Genomic DNA, 25622 nt, shown 5'->3' on the forward strand with positions numbered 1-25622 from the left:
ATAAAATGTATTTTTCTCAAAATGATTTATGCCTTAAACTTATGCAACTTTATGTCTGAAACACTTTTTTTTGCATAAATTCAGGAACTCCAACAAAATTCTTCAATTTTTTTCCTTTATTATAATGAAAGTTCCCACCCATATCTCATATATTGATGATACCCTACATCCATATTGAATGAATGGCTTCCCTAATAGACGATGAGCATATTGCTTACATGGTGCCTTGATTCTCACATCATGTCGAGTGACAAATGACATCACAGGTTCAGATGACCATCTCGATGACCGTCATTCACGATTTTTCGGTCCTCATCAGCGTTCTAGGAACGAAAAACCGCGAAAAACCATTAAAACCTTCATCTCAGAACCATATGAGCATCCTCATTGTCTATTAGAGTATATGATGTAAGTTGTAAAAAATAATGTTAATATGTTCAGATGCTTATGCACATCCAGCAGCCCATGGCCAATTGCAAACGCTCAAATCACGATCAAAGTGAAGTCTATCACCCGAAACGTTGTTATAAACTGGACAATCCTTTTCAACTGAAAGTAAAAATTTGAATGATTTTATTAGTTTTGTAATTAAGGTAGAAGTGGACTTTGTGGTAGAAAATGAAGATGTTGGGGTTAAGAGAAGGATCGTAGGTAGAAATCTGGGGATGATGATTCCGATGGTGGTATGGTATGGTACTTCACGGTGTTAATTCACCAATGGTGTGGTACAATACTACATCTGGTATAGCAAAGTGGCATATCTGTACCGTACAAATTTTACACCAATGGGGTACATCAGTGCATCAGTGGTGTACCAATTGTGCACCTGTAGTACGAGATAGTAGTGCGATGATACGTCATTAGAGCATCATTTGTACGGAGCAGACATTCCACTTTGACATACGAAGTGTGTACCGAGCCTTTGGTGTGCCTTTACCGTACCGTATCATACCGTTCCACCAACGGAGAAATCGGTTCCAGCTCAGGCGTTTACGTAAGCACAGGATTCATAGTTATGTACCGAGGCATTGAACCATTCAATCACTGAGTCACTACGGATTCATATCAGAATATTCAGATCAGAAAGATCCAAAGCTTCGCGTTTTATGCGTCTCAGGGCAAATAATGAGTTTGCTTTACCATCGCACTCGAACCTAGACCAGGCCACAGTCTTCTTTTGTAGATATGTCAGTAATATTATCAAACAAGTGGTTCGGATCCGACGACGCTGTGTCAGTATTGCAATAATCAGGTACCAAAGTACAAAACCATTCCGTCATCGAGTCACTACGGCAACAGGCTGTATATTCCCATGGAATTAGTTCCGTCTTACTGTGGTTAATGTCTTAAGCGACTGCCTATGTTACATAGTCCATACTAAGCTGACCCTCAACATTAATCCTTCGATACTCACAAGCAACACCACGATCACATTTCCAGAATTTTGTACAATCAGTCTCGTGTGGAAAGAGAGCAACAAAATCACCATCTGGTGCTGGACATGTCGGTACACTTGTTGATAAGCCAACAAAGGCAATCAAAACGACAGCAAAAATTATAAATTTCATTTTTTTGAACTGCTTTAAACAACCTTCGTGTTACGTCTGACTTTAAAGTCGATTGAAAGTCTCAGCTTTTATCTTGTCATTGCTTTATCGTTAATGACTTAATCGCAGTGACTTTATTATCTCAAGAACATTTCGCAATGATTTTTTTTGTCAATTTTGTTTATCGAAAATTGGATTTAAATTGAAAATTTAATTTATTTTTAGATCTCAATTGTTGATTTGGTAAGGGAATGCAGCATGAGTAATCTAGGCAAATTTTTAGGTTATTGGGGTTAAAAAATATACGTAATAAAAATATTTGAAGTGTTTTTTATGGTTTTATTATTGAGTTGAAAATTGACATTGAGTACTTTATTTATCAGTCAGAAAAGACTTTTACTATGATTATGCCAGGTGTCCTCCATTATTACGTACGTTATATTACCCTAGGTTGCCATGGGCTGCATTAAGTTCCACTAGGTTGCCTTAGGTTGCTTCAGGTTGCCCTAAGTTGGCACATGTTGCTCAAGGTTGCCTAAGTCACCATTAGTTATCCAAATTTGCCCTAGGTTGTTCTAGTTGCGTTCAAGTTGCTCTAGATTAGCCTAAGTTGCCATAAAGTGCTCTAGATTACCCTAGAATGCCGTAATTTAACCTAGGTTGCCCTAAAATAACCTTGAATGCTCCAAGTTTGCCCTATACTGCCCCAAGTTACCCAAGGCTGCACTAGATTACCCTAGGCTGTCCTTGGTAGCCCTTAATTGGTTTTAGTTTCCCCAGGTTGCTCCAGGTTATCCTAAGTTACTTTAGGTCAACTCTAGCTTTCCCAAGAAGAGATGTGGAAGCTGTAAAAGGTGATTCGATGGAGGTATGAAGAGAAGTAGAAGTAAATACCGGAGAAGTAAATACCGTTTGAAAATGTAGGCTCAGTAAGTGATGCCATAGTAGATATGTATCTCAAGTGAAGCCAAGTAAGTCAGAGTTGCCAGGACTATGCGAGTCCGGTCTACAAAATTTCAAAAGCACCTCCAATTAGAAGCTCTGACAACACTAAGGTAAGCACGACTATTTCTAATCTAAATATGATAACACAACTTGAAGTGATTGTATACTTTCTTGGAAAATAGGATTTCTTTATCTGGAAAATGGGAATTGGAACTGGGCAAGGTAGCAAATTTAGAAATTATTAGGCTTATCTTGAACTAATAAATGTACAGATTATGAGTGAATGTTGATAATTTTCCGGGAATTGAATCAATAGATTTGATATGCTTTCTTGCGTTACGTGCTAAGGAATTTATTAACCATGCCAGATTTAGACACAATTGACACTTCGATTATTTCTACTTGAATAATCTGAAATTTTAACCAAAATACAAAAACCAAAAAAACTAAATTTAATAATTCATTTTATTATATTTCATCAATTTTTCCACATTCGGTACGGTATGGGAAGTCACAGTCATTTACTTCTGGATTGAAATACATTTTTGTCTCAAGAATTTCATTAATATATGGACAGTCCATCTCATCTGCAATAAAAAAAACATAAAAATTCATATTAAATAAGACTTAAATTATTTTCAATTTTTTTAAGGGTGTATGACAGTGATGATTTTTATTGTTTCATACTTAGTTCTGGTCTAGAAATATTTTCAAGACACACAAATTTGTCGAGGGACACAGGAATCCAAGCATTGGTCTATGAATATGGCACGATTCAGTTAACCATGGGATCAATTTCTTCAGTATTGATACGATTAGGTACACGCGCATTACTTTGCAATACCTAGAGTCGGTTTCTCAACCTATCCGGGATATCCTAACAAAGCCAGGATACCCTGCTAAACTATCATACCTATTCTACCTCTGTTCTAGACCAACTCTAATCAAGGTAGCTAGGATATGGTCGGCATAGGGTAACCCAGGGGTGAGACAAGGGTAGGTGTGGTTCTATAGAATAATATTACCTACCAGGGTAGGGTTTCCAAGAATCTTAAAGTATACCCGTATAGCGTTCGTTAGGATACCTGGGTATGTTAAGATGGGGTAAGTTAGGGTCCTCGGGTAGATTAGATTAGGATATACAAAGAGGGTAGGTTAGGGTACCCGAACCATACTGTACCATCCCAATATTAAAGAAATCACCTCTTGAATCGAATTTTCCACAAAATCATAGATTATCAACTTTATTAAACTTAGAACTTACATTTTAGATTTCCTTTACACAAATAATATTTCGAGCAGTCATCCTCATGTTCAAAGACGACTCGTTCATTCTTATTAGCTGCTCTGACACATCTTTGATCTTCAGTCGGATCAAAGCTTTTCAATGCATTAACAGCAACGAGCAAACAAAGTGCAACAATTAAAATTTTTGACATTTTTTGAGTAATGGAACTAATGACTTGAAAGGCTGAAAAACTATTAAAATAAATTCATGAAATTTTTCAACTTTTTTACCGCTTTTGAAGATTTTTCGAGACTTTTTTAATCAAATCTTATCAAAATTAGTGATTAAATTGTCATTAAGTGCTCAAAAACGGTAGTTTTGTATCAAAATAGTTCAATAATCTTTACCGATAAGAAATCACGTCAATTGATGCCCAAAAACAATAACAAAACAATCTATCGGAAGTAACATTTCAACAACAAATCAATTTATTTCCATGAAAATTAAGTTACAAGTCATCAGAATCGACTTGAGTTGTTTATTCACATGTCATGAAGTGAATTTCTAGTTAATGCATTGGAAAATCACCAGAAAAACGTTATTTTGAAGGTGGGGCGATCGGAAATGATGTCAATTTGTGTCAATTTTTTAGTGTTTTTTGGTCAATGTTTTGATAAATTTTTGGTAATTTTTTGGACAATATTTTACCATTTTTTGGTCAATGTTTGATCAATTTTTAGAGCGTTTTTGTTCAATGTTTTATAATTTTTGATCAATTTTTAGTCAATGTTTTGAGCGTTTTTGGTCAATGTTTTGAGCCATTTTTGGTCAATTTTTGAGTGTTTTTAGTCAATTTTTTGAGCGTTTTTAGTCAATGTTTTGTCACATTTGTTACATTTTTTGGACATTTTAGTCAATGTTTGTCTATTTTTGGCAATGTTTTGAGAATTTTGTCCAATGTTTGGTCAATTTTGGTGAATGTTTCATCAATTTTGGTCAATGTTTTATCATTTTCAGTCAAATTTTGAGCCATTTTTGGTCAATGTTTTGAGTTATTTTTGGTCAATGTTTAGAGCATTTTTGATCAATGTTTGAGTCATTTTTTGTCAATGTTTTATCATTTTTGATCCATTTTTGGTCAATGTTTTGAGCCATTTTTGGTCAATGTTTTGAGTTATTTTTGGTCAATGTTTTATAATTTTTTCGTAAATGTTTTGAGCCATTCTTTGGTCAATTTTTAAGCTTTTTTAGTCAATGTTTGAAAGCACTCAACAATGGACATAACCTCCAACAATCCCCCCACTCCAATCCCAATATCAACCATCTCAGTCAGTAACAGACGCAAAAAGAGACATTGTTACTTCCTTATAATTAGGCCACAACACTAATAATTGTTATCAATTACATGCAGTTAAACAAAATCGCATTTGACATATCTGTTATCTATGACTACAATTACGATAAAACAAAAAGCTGTTGCTGTCTTGTGTCATTTTAGCTATAAAATCATACCGAAAATTGCGTGCAATCAATAGTTACAATTGTCTAATTAATAAGATAGAATGTTAAAAGTTTTTGTGATTTTTGGGATATTTTTGGCCGTTTCAGGTCAAATTCAGCCAAACTTTCCTACCTTTCCACTTAATCCATCGCCAATGGAACCAATGGTACCAAATTTTCCTATTTTTCCACCTGTAAATTCACCGACATCAAGTCCATCCGAACAATGGCCACCAATATTCCCTAATAATCCATCAGCTGCCACAAGTGCTCCAGGAACTAATTGGTTCCCAACAAATCCACCAGCAGCTACAAATCCACCAAATACCAACTGGTTCCCAACAAATCCACCATCCGGGCAACATCCACCAATTGACATTTGGCCGCCAGCATTTCCAACAAATGCTCCAGTCGCTCCAACAACAGCACGTCCAATTGACACAAATCCATGGCCACCAGCATTTCCAACAAATGTACCGCCAGCAGTCACAACCCTTCCACCAACTCCACCAATTGCAACAACAACAAGATCCTCAATTGCAGTCACACGACCAACAATCCCGATCATAACTCGTCCACCAGTCACACGTCCACCAACTATAGCTACACGTCCACCACAGCCTAATATCACAAATCCACCAAATAATAATCCAATAACAAAACCAATTAATACAGTATGGGGAACAGCTAGATACGACAGTCGATGTCCTATGGGAATATCAGAACATCCAGTATACATTCCAGACCCGACAAATTGTAGAAAATATTACATGTGTAATTATGGTATTGCATGGTTAATGAGCTGTCCACAATCGGTGACTGGGCGTGTGATATGGAGTCAGGTTGATAATGCATGTAGAGAGGTTGAGGATCCAAGATGTTAATGGACATTTGTGATGAATTTTTTAAATGACCTTCCCAGAGTGTGGCTTTCTCAAGCACAACCGTTAATTTTTTTCCAAAAAATATTTTTTTGTCGATAAAATTCAAAATTTTTTTGACCGTTACTTTTATTTTTTTTCGTAACGGAAATTAGCATTTTAAAATAAGTTGAGTTCGAAATGTTCGAATCTTTTGATAATTTACTGTCGAAAATTAGCCACACTCTGGACCTTCCTAGTGCTGAACTGGAATTTAAATGATGTAAAAAATTAAAAAAAGGGAATTATTTTTGATATTAAATGTTAGAGGATTTATGGAACTGCTGTGAAGGCAGTCATGTTAATGCATAAGTTCAAACTGTAAAGTCTAATAAAGAATTGACATTTTTTAAATAATTTAGTGAAATTTAATGAATTAAGAAGCATCTAATCAGGAGCGGAGTGGGGGACCCGAACTAAGGGTTAATGGATCAATGCCAGTCGAGTCATGCTGACCTTTTGCCGGATTTGAGATCGATTAATCAACTTGTGCTATTCGAGATTCTTCCATTGTCCTCTTGTACATTTTCAAATCAACATAAACTGTTAGTTTCGCTTGAGTACTCGGTCAACACGGTCGATAAAATTATAAGTGCGTCATTTGTTTCCGCCCCAATATTTGGTTTAGATTAATGTAGGGCGGCCATCTGATGTATTTTTGCCGGAACGCTGATGTACTTTTCAGCCTTGCTGCTGTGTCCCGATTAAGCCTCAAAACATCCTGATTTTTCGAGAATTTTCGTAAATTTCTAATGTAATTTAACTAGTTTTTTTGAATATTCTAACTCAAAATAGTCCAAAGGAACCTTAAAAGTGCCAAACTAAGAATTCTGATTTTTTCCAAAAGACGAAAATCGTTTGGTCAATCTGGTCCTCTGGTAACTCTAAGATTAACTAACTTGTGTTATTTCTGATCCATCCGTTGCATCCTTTCAAGTTGAGCACAAAGTCAACAGTAACATAATAATTGAACGTTTCCATGGCAATAACAGCAGTTTTACAATAGGTTGACTAATCGCAGAGTCTGTTCAACTCTGAAGATCATAGCTAAAAGCAGTTCTCACGAGCAAACTCATCGGCCGACACTCTAACTGTGGCGACCTTAGACAATTTTCCATGAAAATTCTCGATCAATAAACGAAAAGAAACTCGAGTGTCTTAATTCAAACTTAATTTATTTAATTTCGATAAAATTTTAAAATAAATTGTCGACTCAATCGTCGTCAAAAATAGAAAATATGAATTTCGTTAAAATAATTCAAAACAGATAAAGCCGTTACAAATTTGAATTCGAATTTACCGTTAATAATAAAATTAAATGAAATAATAAATTTCATTTGTCGCAATTTGTGACACTAACCACTACGCCATTGCTGCTTTTTCGCTGCCCATGCTCATCAAGTACGAAGAGAACGATGAGTAAGCACTATAACAAATGCTTTCTGCTTGATAGGGGGCAAAGCAATGAAACTTGAAATAGCCCATTGATCCGCTCGGGTAGATAAAAATGTTAAAAATTCTATTGATCAAGTGTCTAAAGCGCGTTTTTGCCCAGCAATGCGAATTTGAATAGCACAATAGAAAAGCATTTGGGAATCAGCTGAAACATTTTAAGCCAAGACTGAGAAACTAGGCGGTATCTGCGGTATTTAGCCCTATTTGTTTGGATACTGGGGTATTACCGTGGAGTTTCTCAGTCTGGGCTTTATGTTTAAAGAGGACGGGGCAATTGCTTCAAATCAGAAGTCTCTACGATGTCTAGTTACTGAGATACCCACCCAACCGATCAAAGTGAAGGTCATAAACGCATTTTCTTCAAAAATCAGCTCAAAACCTGTCATCTTGGGATGCTGTTAGATTTTTAGGTATTTAAAAAAATTAAAAATTTTAAATCAGGTAAATTTACCAGACAGCAAGCATAAAGCTTGGCTAATTATTACAAACTTTGATAATCTTTTAGCCAAATTTCAGGTAAAATGCATGACTTTTAAGGAGGTAATTTTGCTATATAAAAATCAGCCATAAGATCCATTCCATTTATATAATTCTTACTGTTCAGTGAATTTATTCATTTTAAGTGATATTAAAAAAATGGTTTACATTCCAGAAGAGGTGTTAATTGAAATTTTTACATATCTACAGCCATCCGACTTGCTGTCCATCTCCCTTACGTGCAAGTCATTCAGTCATCTCGTCGACACGACAAAATTAAGAAAAAAATTAACAATTTATTTTCCAAATAAAAAGCATAAAAATTTCTGGGAAACAAAACGAAAATATCAAAATGTACAAATAACGACAGATGGTAATCCACAGACCTTAATACCGTCAGCAAGCTTTAATGAAAATGTAAGGAAATTGACAATAACAAGTGCATCAATAACTGGCGATATATTGTCAAAAATGTTGGAACTTTGTGTGAATTTGGAAGTTGCCAGATTTGATAATGTCAATTACTGTGGTGACCGGTACGATACAGGACCTAAGACTGATGATGTGCCTAAATTAAGGAACTTAAAGCTTGAAATGATTACGACAGATTTTGAAATTTTAAAAATTTTTGAGACATGCCAAATAACAAAAATGACAATTGAAGGATATAGGCTGAATGAGGAGGAAGGCAACTTGAGGTCATTGGAAGGATTCTTTAAACACCAGACAGACTTAGAGGAACTGACAATTCAAAAAATAACACAAAATTTTTTTCAACAAAATCGACTTAAAAATTTAAATTTAAATCTTAAAAAATTGACAATTTGTGAAGTTTTTGTGCCAAAAGACGATAATTTTGGTAAATTTTTGTCAAATTTTTACGAATGTTTAAAGGCATTTGAGGTTGAGAAGACAATTGTACCAAATTTAGGTGATTTATTGAGAAAATTTAAAAATTTAGAGGAATTAAAATTGGATCTTGAGGATAAAGTGATGAGAAATTTACCAAGGCTCGAGAAAATTGAGAAGTTGACAGTGTCTAGGAAGCGAATGCCTAAACGATGGCTTGAAAAATATCCAAATTTGAAGAAATTAAAACTTGATTTTGTTAAATAAATTTTAAATTAAATTTAAATTGAAATTTTAGTGAGTTTTTTTTTTTGGGGGGTTTTTAAGGTTTACGAATCAAGAATTTAAGGATTTAAATGCGGGTAAATGCGAATACATGCGAATCATGCGGGTGAATGCGAATATCCGCTTGTCGGTCAGTAGCGAGAGTAGCTAGCTTAAATCAAGTAGCTACGAGTAGCACAAGACAAAATAGCAAGATTAGCTCTCTGCTGCACGCATAAAAGTCTGTAAATTGAAGTCTGTAGCTATTTTTAACATTTTACACAACTTTAATTTGAATTGTCCTCATTTTGTGCTTAATACAGTCAGTTTCCTCATGGAAAGAAGCTGTCGATGGAAATAGTATCGCATTTGAACATACTCCATCCAAATTTGTATTTAGTACAGAAAGAGCCCTCAGTAGTTACCTTAAGTCAAGTAGCTACGAGTAGCATAAGAGATAATAGCACGAATAGCTCTCTGCTGCACACATAAAAGTCTGTTAATTGAAGTTTGTAGCTATTTATCATATTTTACACAACTTTAGTTTGAATTGTCCCCATTTTGTGCATAATACAGTCAGTTCCTTCACGAAAAGAAACCGGAAATTGGTAAATTGTAGCCGGCGATAGAGCTGGTTTTAGTCGGCATCTGAGGGATGTAATGGATGACATTTGATCTGAACGACCAGCAAAGTAAGTAAGTAAGTGTAAGCAGTTCTAGAGTCTACTTTTACAGTTTAGGTTCTAGAGCAGTGATGGACAGACAACTTGGATGCTGGGACATGATAATTTGTTGTACATATTGCATAACTTTATTAAATTTTTTGAATTTATTTAAAATTCCCCTCAAATCATTTAATACATAATAATTGTACATAGCAGTGCCAATATAGTCAGTTCTTATCTAAAATATTTGTGTCTATCTCTTTTCAATTTTAAATTCTCAAATGAGCAAATTTAATTAACTGAGAATTTTTTAAGATTTTTTTTCAAATAAAATTCACTTTAAAATTTCAACTTTTCATCATTTTCTGTCCAACTTTTGACTTTAAAGGAACTAAAAATTATTTCCTGTACATTTCAACTTTGTGAAAAAGTTAAAAAATGTTGAAAATTATTTTGTAAGTTGAAAAAATTAAATTAAAAAATTGTCAAATAATTAAAATTATTTTTTTTTGTGTCATTTCCTCGTCTAGCGGTGCTTTGTGTCTCTTCGCAGCATTCTGTGGATCATCGTCGTCAACTAATATTGAGTGTGAATATGGAATTCGTAACTATGACAATGTTTTGGGTGACATCTATGAATGCAATGTCAACAGCAATCCAAACATTATATCTGAAGAATCAGCACAAATCAGCGGAGTTAGTGGAACACACGTAAATAGTTCATATAGCAACGATGATGTTCACAGCTTTAGTGCTGACAGGAAAACAATACAGGTATTTCCAAAAGGTTTGGATAAAATCTTTAAAAATATTAAAATGATTACAATTTCAAGATGTCAATTAAAGGAAATCCACCAGTCCGATTTGAAAGCATTTCCTCATTTAGTTTATTTTAATTTGTATAAGAACAAAATTGAAATTATCGAAGATGGATTGTTTGATTATAATCCAAATTTAGAAGTTGTAGGATTTTATGAATCTAATATAATTCACATAGATTGTCACGGCGGTTTGAGCTGTATTTTGATTCCCCAATAAAAAACTGCGATTCGGACTTAAAAACGACAGTACATTTATTGTATATGTTGTATAATGGAATAAAATTTCCTATGAAGAATATAAAATGTAAAAATGGTGTCTTAAATAAAAATGAATTGTCACTTACAAACAGTTTAGCCGTCAAGAACTATGTGACATAAATTAATCTTTACGATTACAATTGATCAGGAAACTATAATTTAAATATACATAATATAAATCAAATTACAATCTTTCTTTAACAGTTAAAATCCAATTCATACCAGGTATAAAGTGAAGATCATAACTTTTGCGCCAAACTTTTGTCAACAAACTCAATATTCAAATTTAAACTTCTCAAATTTTCAATTCTCTCACTAAAATAATAATTTTCACATTAATCTTTCGGTTCGTTTTGATTTCCTGATTCCATACAATACATTTAAGCTAGTTGTCACTATTTAAATAAACTTAAATTCACTAATTAAATAAATTAATCAATTTTCTCGACTTTTCACACACACAAAAATAAGAAACTAATTTAAATTTTAGAAAACCGTTAAAATTTGAATCTCAAAAATACGTTAAAATGAAACTTAACTCTAATCTCAATTATTCATGATGTATTGATATCTGTCGATGACATGCTCCCTTCCGTTTTGTTCTGCTCTGCTGAAGAAAACCTTCCAATTCTTAAGGTCCAATACATCTAGATAATGAAATGCTTGTTTCTAAATCTTTCCATCCGCAAGCTATTAATCATTGTAGGATTAGTCATCACAACAATGTCGTCTTGTTCAATTGATTTTGAGTCAGTCCAGCGTTTGATCCATACTTTGCTTAAATGCTGTGCACCACGATAGATCTTGTTCAAACCCATTCTTATTATACTGATTCTCCACACTTGATACTTTACAGCAGCTTTATATGCATGACGAGCTACTGTCAGAATCTTATTCGTATTGACGTCTGTTAGTATTGGTAATAACCACGTTCGTTTCCATTCAATAGGCACAATTCGTTCATTCATCTTACTCATATAGCCTTTTGCCTGCAGCTCATCAAATTTCTCATCGTCATGCCTTGATGTATTCTGCATCACTGGCATGACCTTTACATCATCAACAGGCATTGGTTCGTGCTTTGTTGTTCCGACAGATTCGACAGCAACATCACTAATACTCTCATCTGATGTCTCTTCACATCTAATTGACATCAATCTTTCTTCATCAAAAATTTTATGAACAGCGCAATTGTCTAAAACGTCATTTGTAGTGCCAAATACAGTCCAGCCTAACTTTGTCTTAATTGCAACAGGTTCATCATCAGCACCATTAATGCATGACATGCTTGTTAAAAATGAAACATTCTTCAATCCAATCAGCAGCTTTGGTTGTGCATTCTCAAAACTTGGTATTGGAATTCCTTTCAAATGCTTGAATCGTTCTTGTAACTCTGCTGCCACTACCGTTTGCGATGCTAAGTCAAGTTGGTCCACTGTTCTCACTCCATTCAACGGAAATTTCTTTCCTCGTTTTCCTCTTGACACTTGACAATCAAAAATGTACGACTCGCTTTCTTCTCTACATATGCCGCTAGTCCATCTTAAATTCAATGGCCTTTGAACACCCTTCACATTTAGTTTGTCATAAAGCTCTCTATCAAGCAACGTGACTGAAGATCCGTCGTCCAAGAAGGCATATGTCTCAATTAATTCGCCATTGTTGCCGTGCAATACAACTGGCAAGATCTTATACATCACTGAACTTGACTTGTGATAATTCGATCTCTCTGATTCTGCTGGATTTGACTGTGATGAAGATCCAGCTCGAACTTCCGGCTTTGAATGCTTGAATTCCTTTTCAGCTTCACAATTAACATCGCAGGATTGTGATTTCAAATGCAATACTCGATGATGAAATTCTCTACAATTATCGATATTGCACATCCTCTTTGTCTTACAATCCTTCCAACGATGCCCTTGCTTCAAACAACAATTGCATAATCCTCTAGAACGCAAAAAATTCTTCTTGTCAGCCAACATCAGATTCTTGAAATCACTACAATGTTGCAAGTCGTGCGATGAGCTCTTACAATTCATGCATTCAAATCTCTCTTCCCGATGTGTGTGCATTCTTCTTGAATCTCCGGCTCGATACTCATAAGATTCAGTCGGCGGCTGTGCTGAAGCATCTTTCAATCTTTCCGCCAAATATTTCCATAAATCTTTCAGAGTCACATTCTGATTGGCGAGTTTCATTGCACCCCAATCATCTCGATGTCTATCACGCAGTTTGAAAACTAACTGGTCTATAATCGACGGTTGACATAAGAAATCAGCTCTTTCCAAACTTTCAGCGTTGATGACAAGTGATTCCAGTTCGCTAACAAACTCCTTCAGTTTATACTTCTCTAAGTCTTTCGGTGCTCTCATCTTCAACAACCTTTTTACTTGGCGGGACAATATCTTTTCGGGATCTCCGTACACAGACTTAAGGTGGTTCATTATAGCAGTTCCGCCTGCCATTCCATGCAATAAGAGTCGACATTCGACTTTCGCTTCACCATCCAAGCATTTAATCAACCTTAAATGATTCAGTTCTTCCGTGTACCTTCCAGTCTCAGTTGTGATGTTATAAATTCGCTCAAATATTGGCCATTCTTCAAATGCACCACTGAACGTCGGCAAATCGGGCAGCGAAGCACGTATCATTGTTAGCTTCAATTGCTCGTCAGGATCATATCCATTATGCACCCTATTGAGAGGTACATTCGATTGCAGCATTCGTATTGCGTCAGCCAGATATTTGACAATGTTTGCCGCTGGATCATCCTCCGTTGGCTCAACAAATGTTGCATCATCAGTTTGTTCCCTCACAAACTGTCTAGCATTGTCATTGAACTGGGCTGTCGATCGTTTTGGTGTTTCAGACATTCTTTCATCACCATCATGAAACTGTTCATCATCCTTTTGAACCTTGAGCTTTTGTTGCATCAGTTCCAGTTGTCTTTTCGTTTCTTCAAGTTCCTCTTTCAATTTCTTATTTTCATCATCATTGCTTTTTACTTGAAGCCGTGTGTGTTCCTTCTTCGTGACCTTCAATTCATCATATTTCAATTTGCGAGGCGCAAGTGCTTGTTCTTGCCTTTTCTTAACAGCACTTCTTAAAGTTCTTTCTGATTTCAAAAATCCTGCACAACGTTGGCATATCCAATTGTCTAATTTTGATACGTTCGCATCAATTCCAGCACAGTTATGACAGAATTCTTTCTTGCATTCAGCTTTTGCACAAACTATGCTGACATCGATGCTTTGACATTCAGAACACAATTTATTTTTCCTGCTGGTGCTCATTTTCTTGTCTATATCTCTCAGTGGATCTTGAATTTCGGTCTACAGCTTGTTCACTTCCAGTTTCAGTAAAATTGTTTGAAATTTTATCTTATGTCACGGCGGTTTGAGCTGTATTTTGATTCCCCAATAAAAAACTGCGATTCGGACTTAAAAACGACAGTACATTTATTGTATATGTTGTATAATGGAATAAAATTTCCTATGAAGAATATAAAATGTAAAAATGGTGTCTTAAATAAAAATGAATTGTCACTTACAAACAGTTTAGCCGTCAAGAACTATGTGACATAAATTAATCTTTACGATTACAATTGATCAGGAAACTATAATTTAAATATACATAATATAAATCAAATTACAATCTTTCTTTAACAGTTAAAATCCAATTCATACCAGGTATAAAGTGAAGATCATAACTTTTGCGCCAAACTTTTGTCAACAAACTCAATATTCAAATTTAAACTTCTCAAATTTTCAATTCTCTCACTAAAATAATAATTTTCACATTAATCTTTCGGTTCGTTTTGATTTCCTGATTCCATACAATACATTTAAGCTAGTTGTCACTATTTAAATAAACTTAAATTCACTAATTAAATAAATTAATCAATTTTCTCGACTTTTCACACACACAAAAATAAGAAACTAATTTAAATATTAGAAAACCGTTAAAATTTGAATCTCAAAAATACGTTAAAATGAAACTTAACTCTAATCTCAATTATTGATGATGTATTGATATCTGTCGATGACAAAGATCCAAATGTATTTGATAATTTGAGCAAATTAAGAACCTTTTGGTTCTATCATGTTCCTTGTGTTGCTGAAGATATTTACGATTCTAAAGAACAAGTTCAATCAGCCATAAAAATTGTCAAGTCAAATTGCACAAATGCTAAACTTTTGTCACTCGATACTCAACTTAAGAACCTTGAAAGTGAGTCCAACACTTTAGATTCTGAAGCTTTTAGTTCAAAAATTGAAAATTTGGAAAAATCCATCAAAAGTTCAAAATTCTTTAAATTTCGTCCTTTAAATTATAAAGTCCAAAACCTTAAAACAGCCTTCAATACCATCCAAATTCAAAAAATTCTAATTCCTGTTTCAAAAGAATTAAAATACATCACTAATAAATTAGAGGACCTAAAATGGCCACAATGTGGACCAGTTGATGACCTCAAAGTCTCTATGGATGAGATTAAGTCTTCTCAAAGTCAGTTGAATACTTTTCAGCTTACCATGTCTGAGTCCATTAGTAAGCTAGGTAAAGAGATCACTTCTATTAGCCCCAAAGTCACTGAGATCGAAAAATCCCAAAATACTGTTTCAAAGGAACTAACTTTAAACAGTGGATTAAAAAACATTGTTGATAAATTAGAGGATATAAAGTCATCACAATGTGGATTAAAAGGTCCAGTTGATGACCTTAAAGGCTCACAAAATGTGCTTATAATTACTATGGGGGATATCAAGTCTTTAATTACTGATTCTCAAAATCAATTGAATGCTTCCCAATTAATCATGTCTGAGTCTATTAGTCAATTAGGTAATGAGATCAAGGAGATTAAATCATCTCAAGTTGCTTCATTTAGTGAACTTAGTCCTAAAATCATTGAGATCGAAAAATCCCAAAATACCTTCAATGCTGACCTAACTGCCCATGGTTCATCCTTACTTACTATTAGTTCCACTCTCGATAATCTCAAAGCTTCCCATGATGAAATGTCAAAGACATTAGTTGACCTTAAGACGGACATTGACACTAAAATTGATGAAAAATTGGAATTTTTTGAGGATCAATTGTTAAATTCAGAAAGTAAAAATGGTAGAAAAATTGATGAAGTTAAAAAGGAACTTGACTTGATTCGTTACAAGCTTTTATCCTCAATTGATATAAAACTTAAGGCTGTCGAAAATCGCATGATGGCTAAAATTGATGAAAAATTAGAAAAACTTTTAGAAGCCCTTAAAATTTGATAATTAAAAAATTGTAAATTTTGAGAAATTTTAATAAAAAATTGAATAAATCCAGCATATCCAATAGTTTATTATCTTAATAATTGAATTTTCAGAAGGATTGAACATTTTTGTTGCTTATTATTGAGGATTGTTACTTTACAGATGAAGGGTACGGAGGGTTAGGGTTCATAAGTGCCGATTCATTGGGTTACGCTTTATATGAACGAATCTTAATAAGGCACGACTCTATTTTTTGGCAGTACCAGTCAAATGTGATTCATAATACAAATTTGATAAATTTATAGAGCAACCAGCATGTCTATTGTCTTAAATCAGGCATAGGAACTGAATTTGTTATTTTTCAGAATTAGACGATAAAAATGAGGTTTGTGGAGCATTGAATTAAGGAACTAAACAGCCTTTTAAGTGTCAACAACTATATGCCTGGCTGTAGGGCACGTGGATCCATTGCTGCACAGAGTGAACGTCTAGAACCAGCTCTATCCTTCGATAACTTCTACTAGTTCGGAATGTTAAGGATCTTGACGTCCTTTTCTACACATCCAATCCAGGAATCTTCCTTGCAATCTCTCACCGTCCATTACTGTTACCCAAAATACTATGGCATCCTTTGGGCATCTGAATGCATGTCCAGTCCATCTCAAACGATTTATTGCAAGAACTGTATTGATGTCAGGCACTTGATATAATTCATCATACTCTTCCCATCCTTAATAAGCTTATAAATCGTTCCTCACATCTTTCAACGACACCAAAGGCTTCTTAGTCAGCTTATGCTGAGTTCTAGGCTTCCGAGCCATAAGGTTCAATAACCATTGTATGGTTCCGAGTCATGGAATATGACAGTTGCAGACAAGAACGAATTTGGTGTATTTGAAAGGAAGATCCTGTGAGTTATTTATGGACCAAAGAAGGAAGGTGACTTATTCAAAAGCAGGAGCAACGCATAATTTAATCAGCTTAAATAATGTACACGGAATCAAGGTCAACAGACTCCGTTGGGTTGGACATGATGTTAAGAGACCTATTGAAGTTCCAATTATAGCATCAGACGCAAAATAAGGAAGGCAATGGATGACTGATGATCTTTATGGCCATATTGTGCAATAACTCAATTGCTTAATACAGGAAGTGCCAAAAATGTATTATTAATGTATTATTTTAGTCAAGTTTATTAAAAACAAAAAGTCAGCCTTAAAATTTGGGTTTTACCGGCAGGCTTAATATATAAAAATGTGGCAGATTGAGCATCAAAATCAGCAAATTAAATGTGAATTTTAAAGTCAGTTTATTTATTTACTTTACACTCAAAATATACGTCAGTATTAAGGCACGACCTACCTCACTATTTGTATTCTCTCATCTATGCTGTATCTGTCACTTAATTCTCTCAATTTTATGTAATGACGTATTTTAGACACAAAAGAGAGCATGAATAGTCACATAAGGACTTAAGTCGACTTTTCTCTACAAAATCTCAATTTTGAGTTCTGTTCCTGCATAAATTCCCATTTCTGTAATGTGGATCAAAATTAGAATATGAATGGATGTAAGAGCAATCAGACAAATTGATACGAAGCGTATAAGCCTTCGATAAACATGTTCTTGAACACCAAATTAAGTCCACTTCCATTTGAGGTCAGTTTGACAGTCATATGGTCTACTAATGGATGCAGCTGCCATTTTGTGTTGATAACTACTTTATGATCCTGGGAAATGTAATTTTAAGCATTTATTTCCTTTTACTTTGCATGCATATGAATGCACATCTGATGGACATTGAGGCATTTGAACCATAGTTGGTGTGACTTCATTTTGGAGTCTGACTTTGAAGTTCGATTAGATTCCGAATCTCAGAGTCCTGCCAACTAAAATTTGAACTATATCCGCATGTATACCAGCATGTGCTCAATTTGTGTCGAGCCTTAAACGTTAATTGAGTTCCGAATTAATTTTCTCATTTTTACTCAATTTCAAGTGTTGTCCAAACTGTGTGTCGCGGTCCACAAGTGAACTGACAAATATTTTTGGATCATGTCGGATTCAATTATGATCGTGCCTTAATACGCGAGTGTGCCGTGATAAAAAAGTTTGAACAACACCGACTAATTCATAGACAATTTTAGTGTACAGGCAGTGCCAATATAGTCAGTTCTTATCAAAAATATTTGTGTCTATCTCTTTTCAATTTTAAATTCTCAAATGAGCAAATTTAATTTACTGAGAATTTTTTAAGATTTTTTTTTCAAATAAAATTCACTTTAAAATTTTAATTTTTCATCATTTTCTGTCCAACTTTTGACTTTAAAGGAACTAAAAATTATTTCTTGTGCATTTCAATCTTGTGAAAAAGTTTAAAAATGCTGAAAATTATTTTGTAAGTTGAAAAAATTAAATTAAAAAATTGTCAAATAATTAAAATTATTTTTTTTTTGTGTCATTTCCTCGTCTAGCGTTGCTTTGTGTCTCATCGCAGCATTCTGTGGACAATCGACATCGACTAATATTGGATGTGAATATGGAATTGTTGACTACTCTGTTGTGGGTTACATCTATCACTGCGAAGTCAACAACGATCCAAACATCATATCTGAAGAATCAGCACAAATCAGCGGAGTTAGTGGAACACACGTGAATAGTTCATATAGCAACGATGATGTTCTTGGCTTTCGTGCTGACAGTAAAACAATAAAGGTATTTCCGAAAGGTTTGGATAAGATATTTAAAAATATCAAAATGATTTATATTGCAAATTGTGAATTAAAGGAAATCCATCAGTCCGATTTGAAAGGATTTCCTCATTTAGTTAGTTTTTATTTGCATGACAACAAGATTGAAATTATAGAAGAGGGTTTATTTGATTATAACCCAAATTTAGAATTTGTAGCCTTTGATGAACCTAATATAATTCACATAGATCCAAATGTTTTTGATTATTTGAACAAATTAAGAAATTTTTGGTTTGGAGAAGTTCCATGTGTTGCTCAAGATATTTCCGATTCTAAAGAACAAGTTCAGTCAGTCTTAAAAGTTGTCAAGTCAAATTGCACAAATGCTGACTTTTTGTCCCTCGATACTCAACTTAAGAACCTTGAAACCGAGTCCAAAACTTTAGATTCTGAAGCTTTTAAGGCAAAACTTGCTAATTTCGAGAAATCCTTCCAAAATTCAAAATTCTCAAAATTCCGTCCATTGAGCTACAAAGTCCAAAATCTTAAATCATCCTTCAATTCAGCCCAAGTCCAAAAAATTACAAATGTCCTCGTGCTGTTCCTCGCAATCCTCGCGGTCATTAATTAGCTTAAAAGCACTTAAAAATTAATAATTTTACCCCAAATTGACCCCAATAAAATATTTTTTGTTAAATAAATTGTCAAAATAAATAAAAATTCAGCATATCCAATAAATCAGCTGTTTTAAGCATGAAATGATTACTTTGCAGATATTTCAGATTTAATATTGGCCATAACACCCATTAAATATCATCCTTGTTAAAAATTCATTATCAGCTTAACAGGAAACAGGAAACATCAAGCATCAAGCAGGTCTTATTCAATATAAAATTGTTTTTAATTTTCAGTCACGTTTGACTAAACAAAAATAAAGATTAAAATAATCAGCCTTAAAATGTCTTACTTTTGGGTTTTACCCACAATCATAATAAATAGTCATCATATGGTCATAATCAGCACATTTAAAAACTATTCACATTATGTCTTAAAGACATAGACCATCAAAATCATTAAAGCATGTCAATTTTAATCTCATTTGTTTATTTACTTTAGTGATTAGCATGTACATCAGTATTAAGGCATGCCTTACCTCAATTATCATCAAAAAACTGCTTCCATCTCATGCTGTTATCATCGTTGTACCATCCTCAACATTTTGCGGTTAATACTGTTAATTCAAGCTACATCCCAGAGGGATTCCCACTTAGTTCTGAGTCGGTTCCGACTAAGTTTTGAGTTGATTAAGACTTGGTTCCGACTAGATTCCGACAAGGTTCCGACTAAGTTCCGACTAGGATCCGACTTGGCTTTGAGTCGGTAAGGATTTGGTTCCGACTAGGTTCCGACAAGGTTCCGACAAGGTTCCGACTAAGTTCCGACTGGGATCCGATTTGATTTTGAGTCGGTAAGGATTCGGTTCTGACTAAATTCCGACAAGGTTCCGATTTGGTTCCGACTAGGTTTCGACAAGGTTCCGACTAGATTCCGACTTGATTTAGAGTCAGTTAAGACTTGGTTCCGACTAGGTTCCGACAAGGTTCCGACTAGGTTTCGACAAGGTTCCGACTAGATTCCGACCTGATTTAGAGTCAGTTAAGACTTGGTTCCGACTAGGTTCCGACAAGGTTCCGACTAGGTTCCGACTTGATTTAGAGTCAGTTAAGACTTGGTTCCGACAAGGTTCCGACAAGGTTCCGACTAGGTTCCGATTAGGTTCAGACTAAGTTCCGACTGGGATCCGACTAGGTTCCGACTTGATTTAGAGTCAGTTAAGACTTGATTCCGACAAGGTTCCGACTTGATTCAGACTCTTTTTCGTCTAGATCTCACATATCAAAACTCTTATTGTCTTTTAATGACTAACTAAGTCAATTTGAAATCTAACTTCGAGTCGCATTCAGCAAAATCAAGCATTTCCATGAGACACACCAGTTGTGATGGGTATCCTGTGTGTAATGGCACAATTGTGGCAGATTCTATTCAAACAGGTAAAATTGAATTTTCCTGTGACTTGATCTCCCCCTTATTGTGATTTTCGCATCACTTTTTGATGATTTTCGCATCACTTTTCGTACAGCTGACTTGTTTTGTTTATACTTCTTCATAGTCTTTCATAATTCAAAAATTAAGAAATGAATTTAGGAAAATTACTAATTAATTCACTTAAAAGTCATCAATCAAGTCATCGACATGCGTCGTTCCTTAAATCAATCAAGAGCTTCGTTAAGGTTGACAAATATGTTCCGCCTTATGTTCGTGAGTATTTTGCCTTAATTTTTAAATAATTTTAATTAAAATTCAATATTTTTTTAAAGATTTAATTCAAGTCGGCGATCCAATTCTTCGTACGGTATCGGATCCAGTTCCAGAGGACCTTATAACATCCAAAGAAATTACATTTTTACTCAATCGACTGGAACAAGTTAGACAAAATTATGGATTAGTTGGTATTGCAGCACCACAAATTGGAATTAATTTGAGAATTATTTTGGCATGCTTTGATAAGGACAATATGAAGGCATTTAAGCCAGAGATACAAAAGTCTAAGGAAATGTCATTGATGCCATTGACTGTGTTTATTAATCCAGACATTAAGGTTTTGGATCATCGTAAAGTGATTTTTGAGGAATCATGTGGATCTGTGACTGGATATGCTGCTGATGTTCCACGACCTTATTCAATTGAAGTCACGTCATTTAATGAGAAAGGTGTTAAGCAGACGGGACAGTTTAGTGGATGGAATGCGAGGATTATTCAGCATGAAAATGATCATTTGAATGGAATTTTGTTTACGGACTTGATGGACAGGAAGACACTAAGGTGTACGAATTGGGAGGCTGTTAATAGGAAGGCGGGAAAAATTGAAATTCCTTTTTATCCGAAGAAGATTTGGGATTAGAAATGTTGAAATAGAAATTTAAATAAATTTGTTTTAAAAATATAAATAATTAATTTTTATTATTTTAAATGATTTTTTTGAACTTTTTAGATTTTTGAAAATTTTCAGGTTTTTTATGACTTTTCAAAAATTTTTTTTTTATTTTTTATTTTTATTTTTTTTTTTTAACTTTTTTAAATTGTTTAAAAATTTTTTTAAAATTTGGAAAATTTTTAAATTTTTTTTTGGTATTTTTAGATATGTTTAAAATTATTAGTTTTTTTAATTTTTAAGCTTTTTAAAAATTTTTTTAAAAATTCTTTTTTTAATTTTTTAAACTTTTTTTATTTATTTCTATCTATTTTAGATTATTTTGAATTTAAAAAAAAATTAAAATTTTATTAAGCTTTGTTTTTACTTTTTAAAATTTTATTTAAATTTTTACACTTTTTTAAAGTTAGATTTAACTTCTAAAACTTCTTTAAATTTTTCTAATTTTTTTTTTAGGTTTTTTTAAATTTTTCTGGATTTTTTAAAATTCTTTAAAAGCTTTTAAATTTTTTTTAATTGTTTCAAATTTTTTAATTCCTTAGTTTTTTATACTTTTTTACGTTTGCTAAATTTCTTTAAATTTTTTCTAAATTTTTTTAGTTTTTTTAAATCTTTTTTAATCTTTTATGAATTTTTAAAGCTTTTTCAAAGTTTATTAAATTTTTTTAAATTTTTAAATTTTTTAAATTTTTTGATTTTTTTAAGTTTTCCAAATTTTATTAATTTTTTTTTCATTTTAAAATTTTTTTAAACTTAAATTTCGTCGGTTTTTAAAATAATAAAAAGTTTTCAAAAATTTTAAGCTTTTGAAAAGCTTTTTTAGTTCCAAATTTTAAACTTAAATTTTTTTAACTTTATTTGAATTTAAGTTTCTCAAAAAGTTTAAAAAAAATAAAATCCCATACAAAGTATTTGCATTTTTAAAATAAGTTTATAAGTTTTTTTTAAATTTTTTAAGATTTTTTCAAATTTTTTTTATTTTTTTTTAATTTTTTTTGAATTTTTTTTGAATTTTTTATTTTTAGTTTTTAATTTCAAAGTTTTTTTAAAAATGCAAATTAATTTATTTAAATTAATAAGCTTAATATTTTTCAAATTCAAATTCCTTATTAAAAGGATGCAAAAAACGGTTATTGTCCATAAATCCACAATATCCCCCAAATATCCCCCTCAATATCCCCCCAACTGCGTACCCTTCAGACATGTTTTTGTTTTTCTTTTGAAATATTTTTTTGTGCAAAAACTAAAAATTAAAAAAAAATCAAATAAGTCAAATTCAGCTATGGATCTACTTCCAAAAGAGATGCTCCTGGAAATCTTCCAGTTCCTCACATCCCACGATCTCCTGTCATTAACCGAAGTGTGTTCAACATTTAATCATTTAATCAGCAACACTGAAAAGCTCCTCGATAAAATTCCCATAACATTACATCTAAGTCAGTCAAAGGTCGATGCCGTCAAAGTCATCCATCCAGACATATCAAGTCTCATCATTAATGGACTTAAATTTGGTCATCGACGATACACAAAAATTTTCATCAGTGAAATTCGTAAGGAAATTGCCATAAAAATTTGTGAAATTTTAAGCATAAATGTAAAGGAACTGACATTTAAGCGCGGTTCCTATGACATCGAGACAGTTCGTCGCATCCTCTTGGCATGTCCAAACATAAAAATGATTAAATTTTGTCGTAAAAGTGTCAAAAGTGAGGATTGGACAGTCGACGGTGACCTGCCGAGGCTTAAACTCGATACTTTATATCTCGAGAATATTGGATCGCAAGTCTTTCGTGTCCTAAAGGAATCAACTGTTAAGCATCTAGAATGTACAATTGGACGTCGAATTTGTCAGCATGAATTCATCCCGGAGGAACTTGGTCACTTCCTGACCCTCCAAAATGACTTAAAGTCATTAAAACTTGAACGGATTGCCTGGAACATCAATGACATGTTTGAGGCTGACAACTTACCGAGGATGAAATTCAACCTGACGACCTTATCACTCAATGACGTCCTCATCGATGAATCACAGCAATTTAATGACTTTATGCGTCTACATCTTGAAAGTATCAAAAAGCTTGAACTTGTCAGGATTGAAGGATTTAACTTTTCACAAATTTTACGTCAATTGAATGCCCTTGAGGAGCTAAAGTCAATCAGCACATGGCTGGACATTTATAAGCCACTACCTAATGTCCATAAGCTACAAATTGAATATCCACATGTCATTAAAATGTTTCCAAATTTACAGCAATTGACTGTGTCATGTGCTCAATTTGGTCCGTACCAAATACACCTTTGGAATGAATATTTTGAGCAGCACGATCAGCTTACGACCATTGAGGTTGGTAACTTGTCACTGCTTAATTTTCCACGAATTCCAACACTTAAAACTTTACGTCTTAAGAATGTCGAGAGGATATACGTTGAAGTTTTTTATGAGAATCCACAAATTGAGGAGCTTGTGATTGAGAAACGTGAAGGATTCATCATGCGATATGATTATGAGGTGGACTTTGTGTCTAGTCGATTGCCAAATTTAAAGCTATTGGAGATTGTTGGCGGTAAAGTTTGTCGACGTTATTTGGATTTGGCTAAGGAAAGATGTAAAAATTTAAAGTTTTTAAGGTTGATTGATGTTGATGTTGTGGCTAATTGAATGGTCAGTTTTGGGATTTTGGCAGTTGTTCGCAACCTGGGTTGATGTGGTCGTGGATGTGTCGGTTGGGATGAATATGTGATGATGTCAGATTAGTGGTTAATGCATTCTAGTCAAGGATTGCAACGGTTAAGTCATTCAAATTGTATATTTTATCAGTGGTGGACAACCTGTGTGTCGCGGTACCCTGGTACTTACTGGAACCATGCTCCAAAACTTGTAGCCTAGATTATTACTGACTCTAGATTATTACTGACTATCTGACTCTATTGCTGTGCACTAGTGTGTCGTCAAATTGTTTTTATGGAAATGCCACAAACCGTATGCCGTGTGCGGTTTCGGTATAAACCAGAGTTGCAAAACAGGTGTCTGTGACAGGCAAAACCATATAATTTTGTAGGTAAAAACCAGAGTGTGGCCGTCTAAAATTCGAATTCTTCGACATTTGATTTTAAAATAAAAATTTACGTTACGAAGAAAAGTTTAAGCAACGGTCAAAAAAAATTTGAATTTTAGCGATAAAAATATTTTTTTTTTGAAAAAAATTAACAGTCGTTTTTGAGAAAGCCACACTCTGGTAAAAACCATATAAAGTATCAAAAATTTGTACAGTTTTTTTCCTGTCACAGATTCCTGTTTTGCAACTCTAGTATGAACTTTCCACTAAGGTGTGCCGTGTAAAACAAAAGGTTGTCCATCACTGGATTATGGAATTATGGATTAAAAAAAAGGGGAACAGGGAAATGGAATAAAGAGTGCTGCTTAGTGATGGTCATCTGCTTACTGATGTATACTATACTGCATAAGGATAAAAAACTGATAAATTATAGTTTGATCATCTCATCATTATTGGGATTACTTAACAGTGATCTACTTAAGAGGGGAAGAATGTTGGGAAGAAGAAAGAAGGAACGAGGGAAGCAGAGAGTATAAGGGGGGAAGGAAGGTAGAGAATGAATGGGGAGAAGGAACAAGGAAAGAATAGGGTATTAAGGGATAGAAGGAACGGAGAGATGGAACAAATGTAGGAACGAGGGGAAGGGACGGGGGAAAAGTAAATGGGGAAGGAACTGGAGGAAGGAAAGGGGGTATGAAAGAGT

At 33.8% G+C, this 25622-nt stretch overlaps 2 protein-coding genes and 1 long non-coding RNA gene across 3 annotated transcripts; 1 reads left to right on the plus strand and 2 right to left on the minus strand.

Moving 5' to 3' along the window:
- Window positions 1-349: 349 nt before the first annotated feature.
- LOC139099156 (peritrophin-1-like) lies at window positions 350-1619 on the minus strand. Its single transcript, XM_070651547.1, has 2 exons — window positions 1415-1619; window positions 350-549 (listed from the first exon to the last, which is right to left on the minus strand). Exons 1-2 carry the CDS (start codon window positions 1566-1568, stop codon window positions 446-448), a joined length of 258 nt encoding a protein of 85 aa, XP_070507648.1. The 5' UTR covers window positions 1569-1619; the 3' UTR covers window positions 350-445.
- A 1320-nt stretch (window positions 1620-2939) lies between these two features.
- LOC139099163 (uncharacterized) lies at window positions 2940-3930 on the minus strand. The gene is made up of 2 exons (XR_011545276.1): window positions 3757-3930; window positions 2940-3079 (listed from the first exon to the last, which is right to left on the minus strand). It is a non-coding gene; the product is annotated as an uncharacterized lncRNA (long non-coding RNA).
- Window positions 3931-21007: 17077 nt separating this feature from the next.
- Window positions 21008-21882, plus strand: LOC139099153 (peptide deformylase, mitochondrial-like). The gene is made up of 2 exons (XM_070651545.1): window positions 21008-21190; window positions 21250-21882. Exons 1-2 carry the CDS (start codon window positions 21067-21069, stop codon window positions 21831-21833), a joined length of 708 nt encoding a protein of 235 aa, XP_070507646.1. The 5' UTR covers window positions 21008-21066; the 3' UTR covers window positions 21834-21882.
- The last annotated feature ends 3740 nt before the right edge of the window (window positions 21883-25622 follow it).

The sequence above is a fragment of the Chironomus tepperi genome, unplaced genomic scaffold, assembly GCF_022539635.2.
Source record: "Chironomus tepperi strain 1889 unplaced genomic scaffold, CSIRO-AGI_Ctep_v1 contig_464, whole genome shotgun sequence".
Lineage (NCBI taxonomy): Eukaryota > Metazoa > Arthropoda > Insecta > Diptera > Chironomidae > Chironomus > Chironomus tepperi.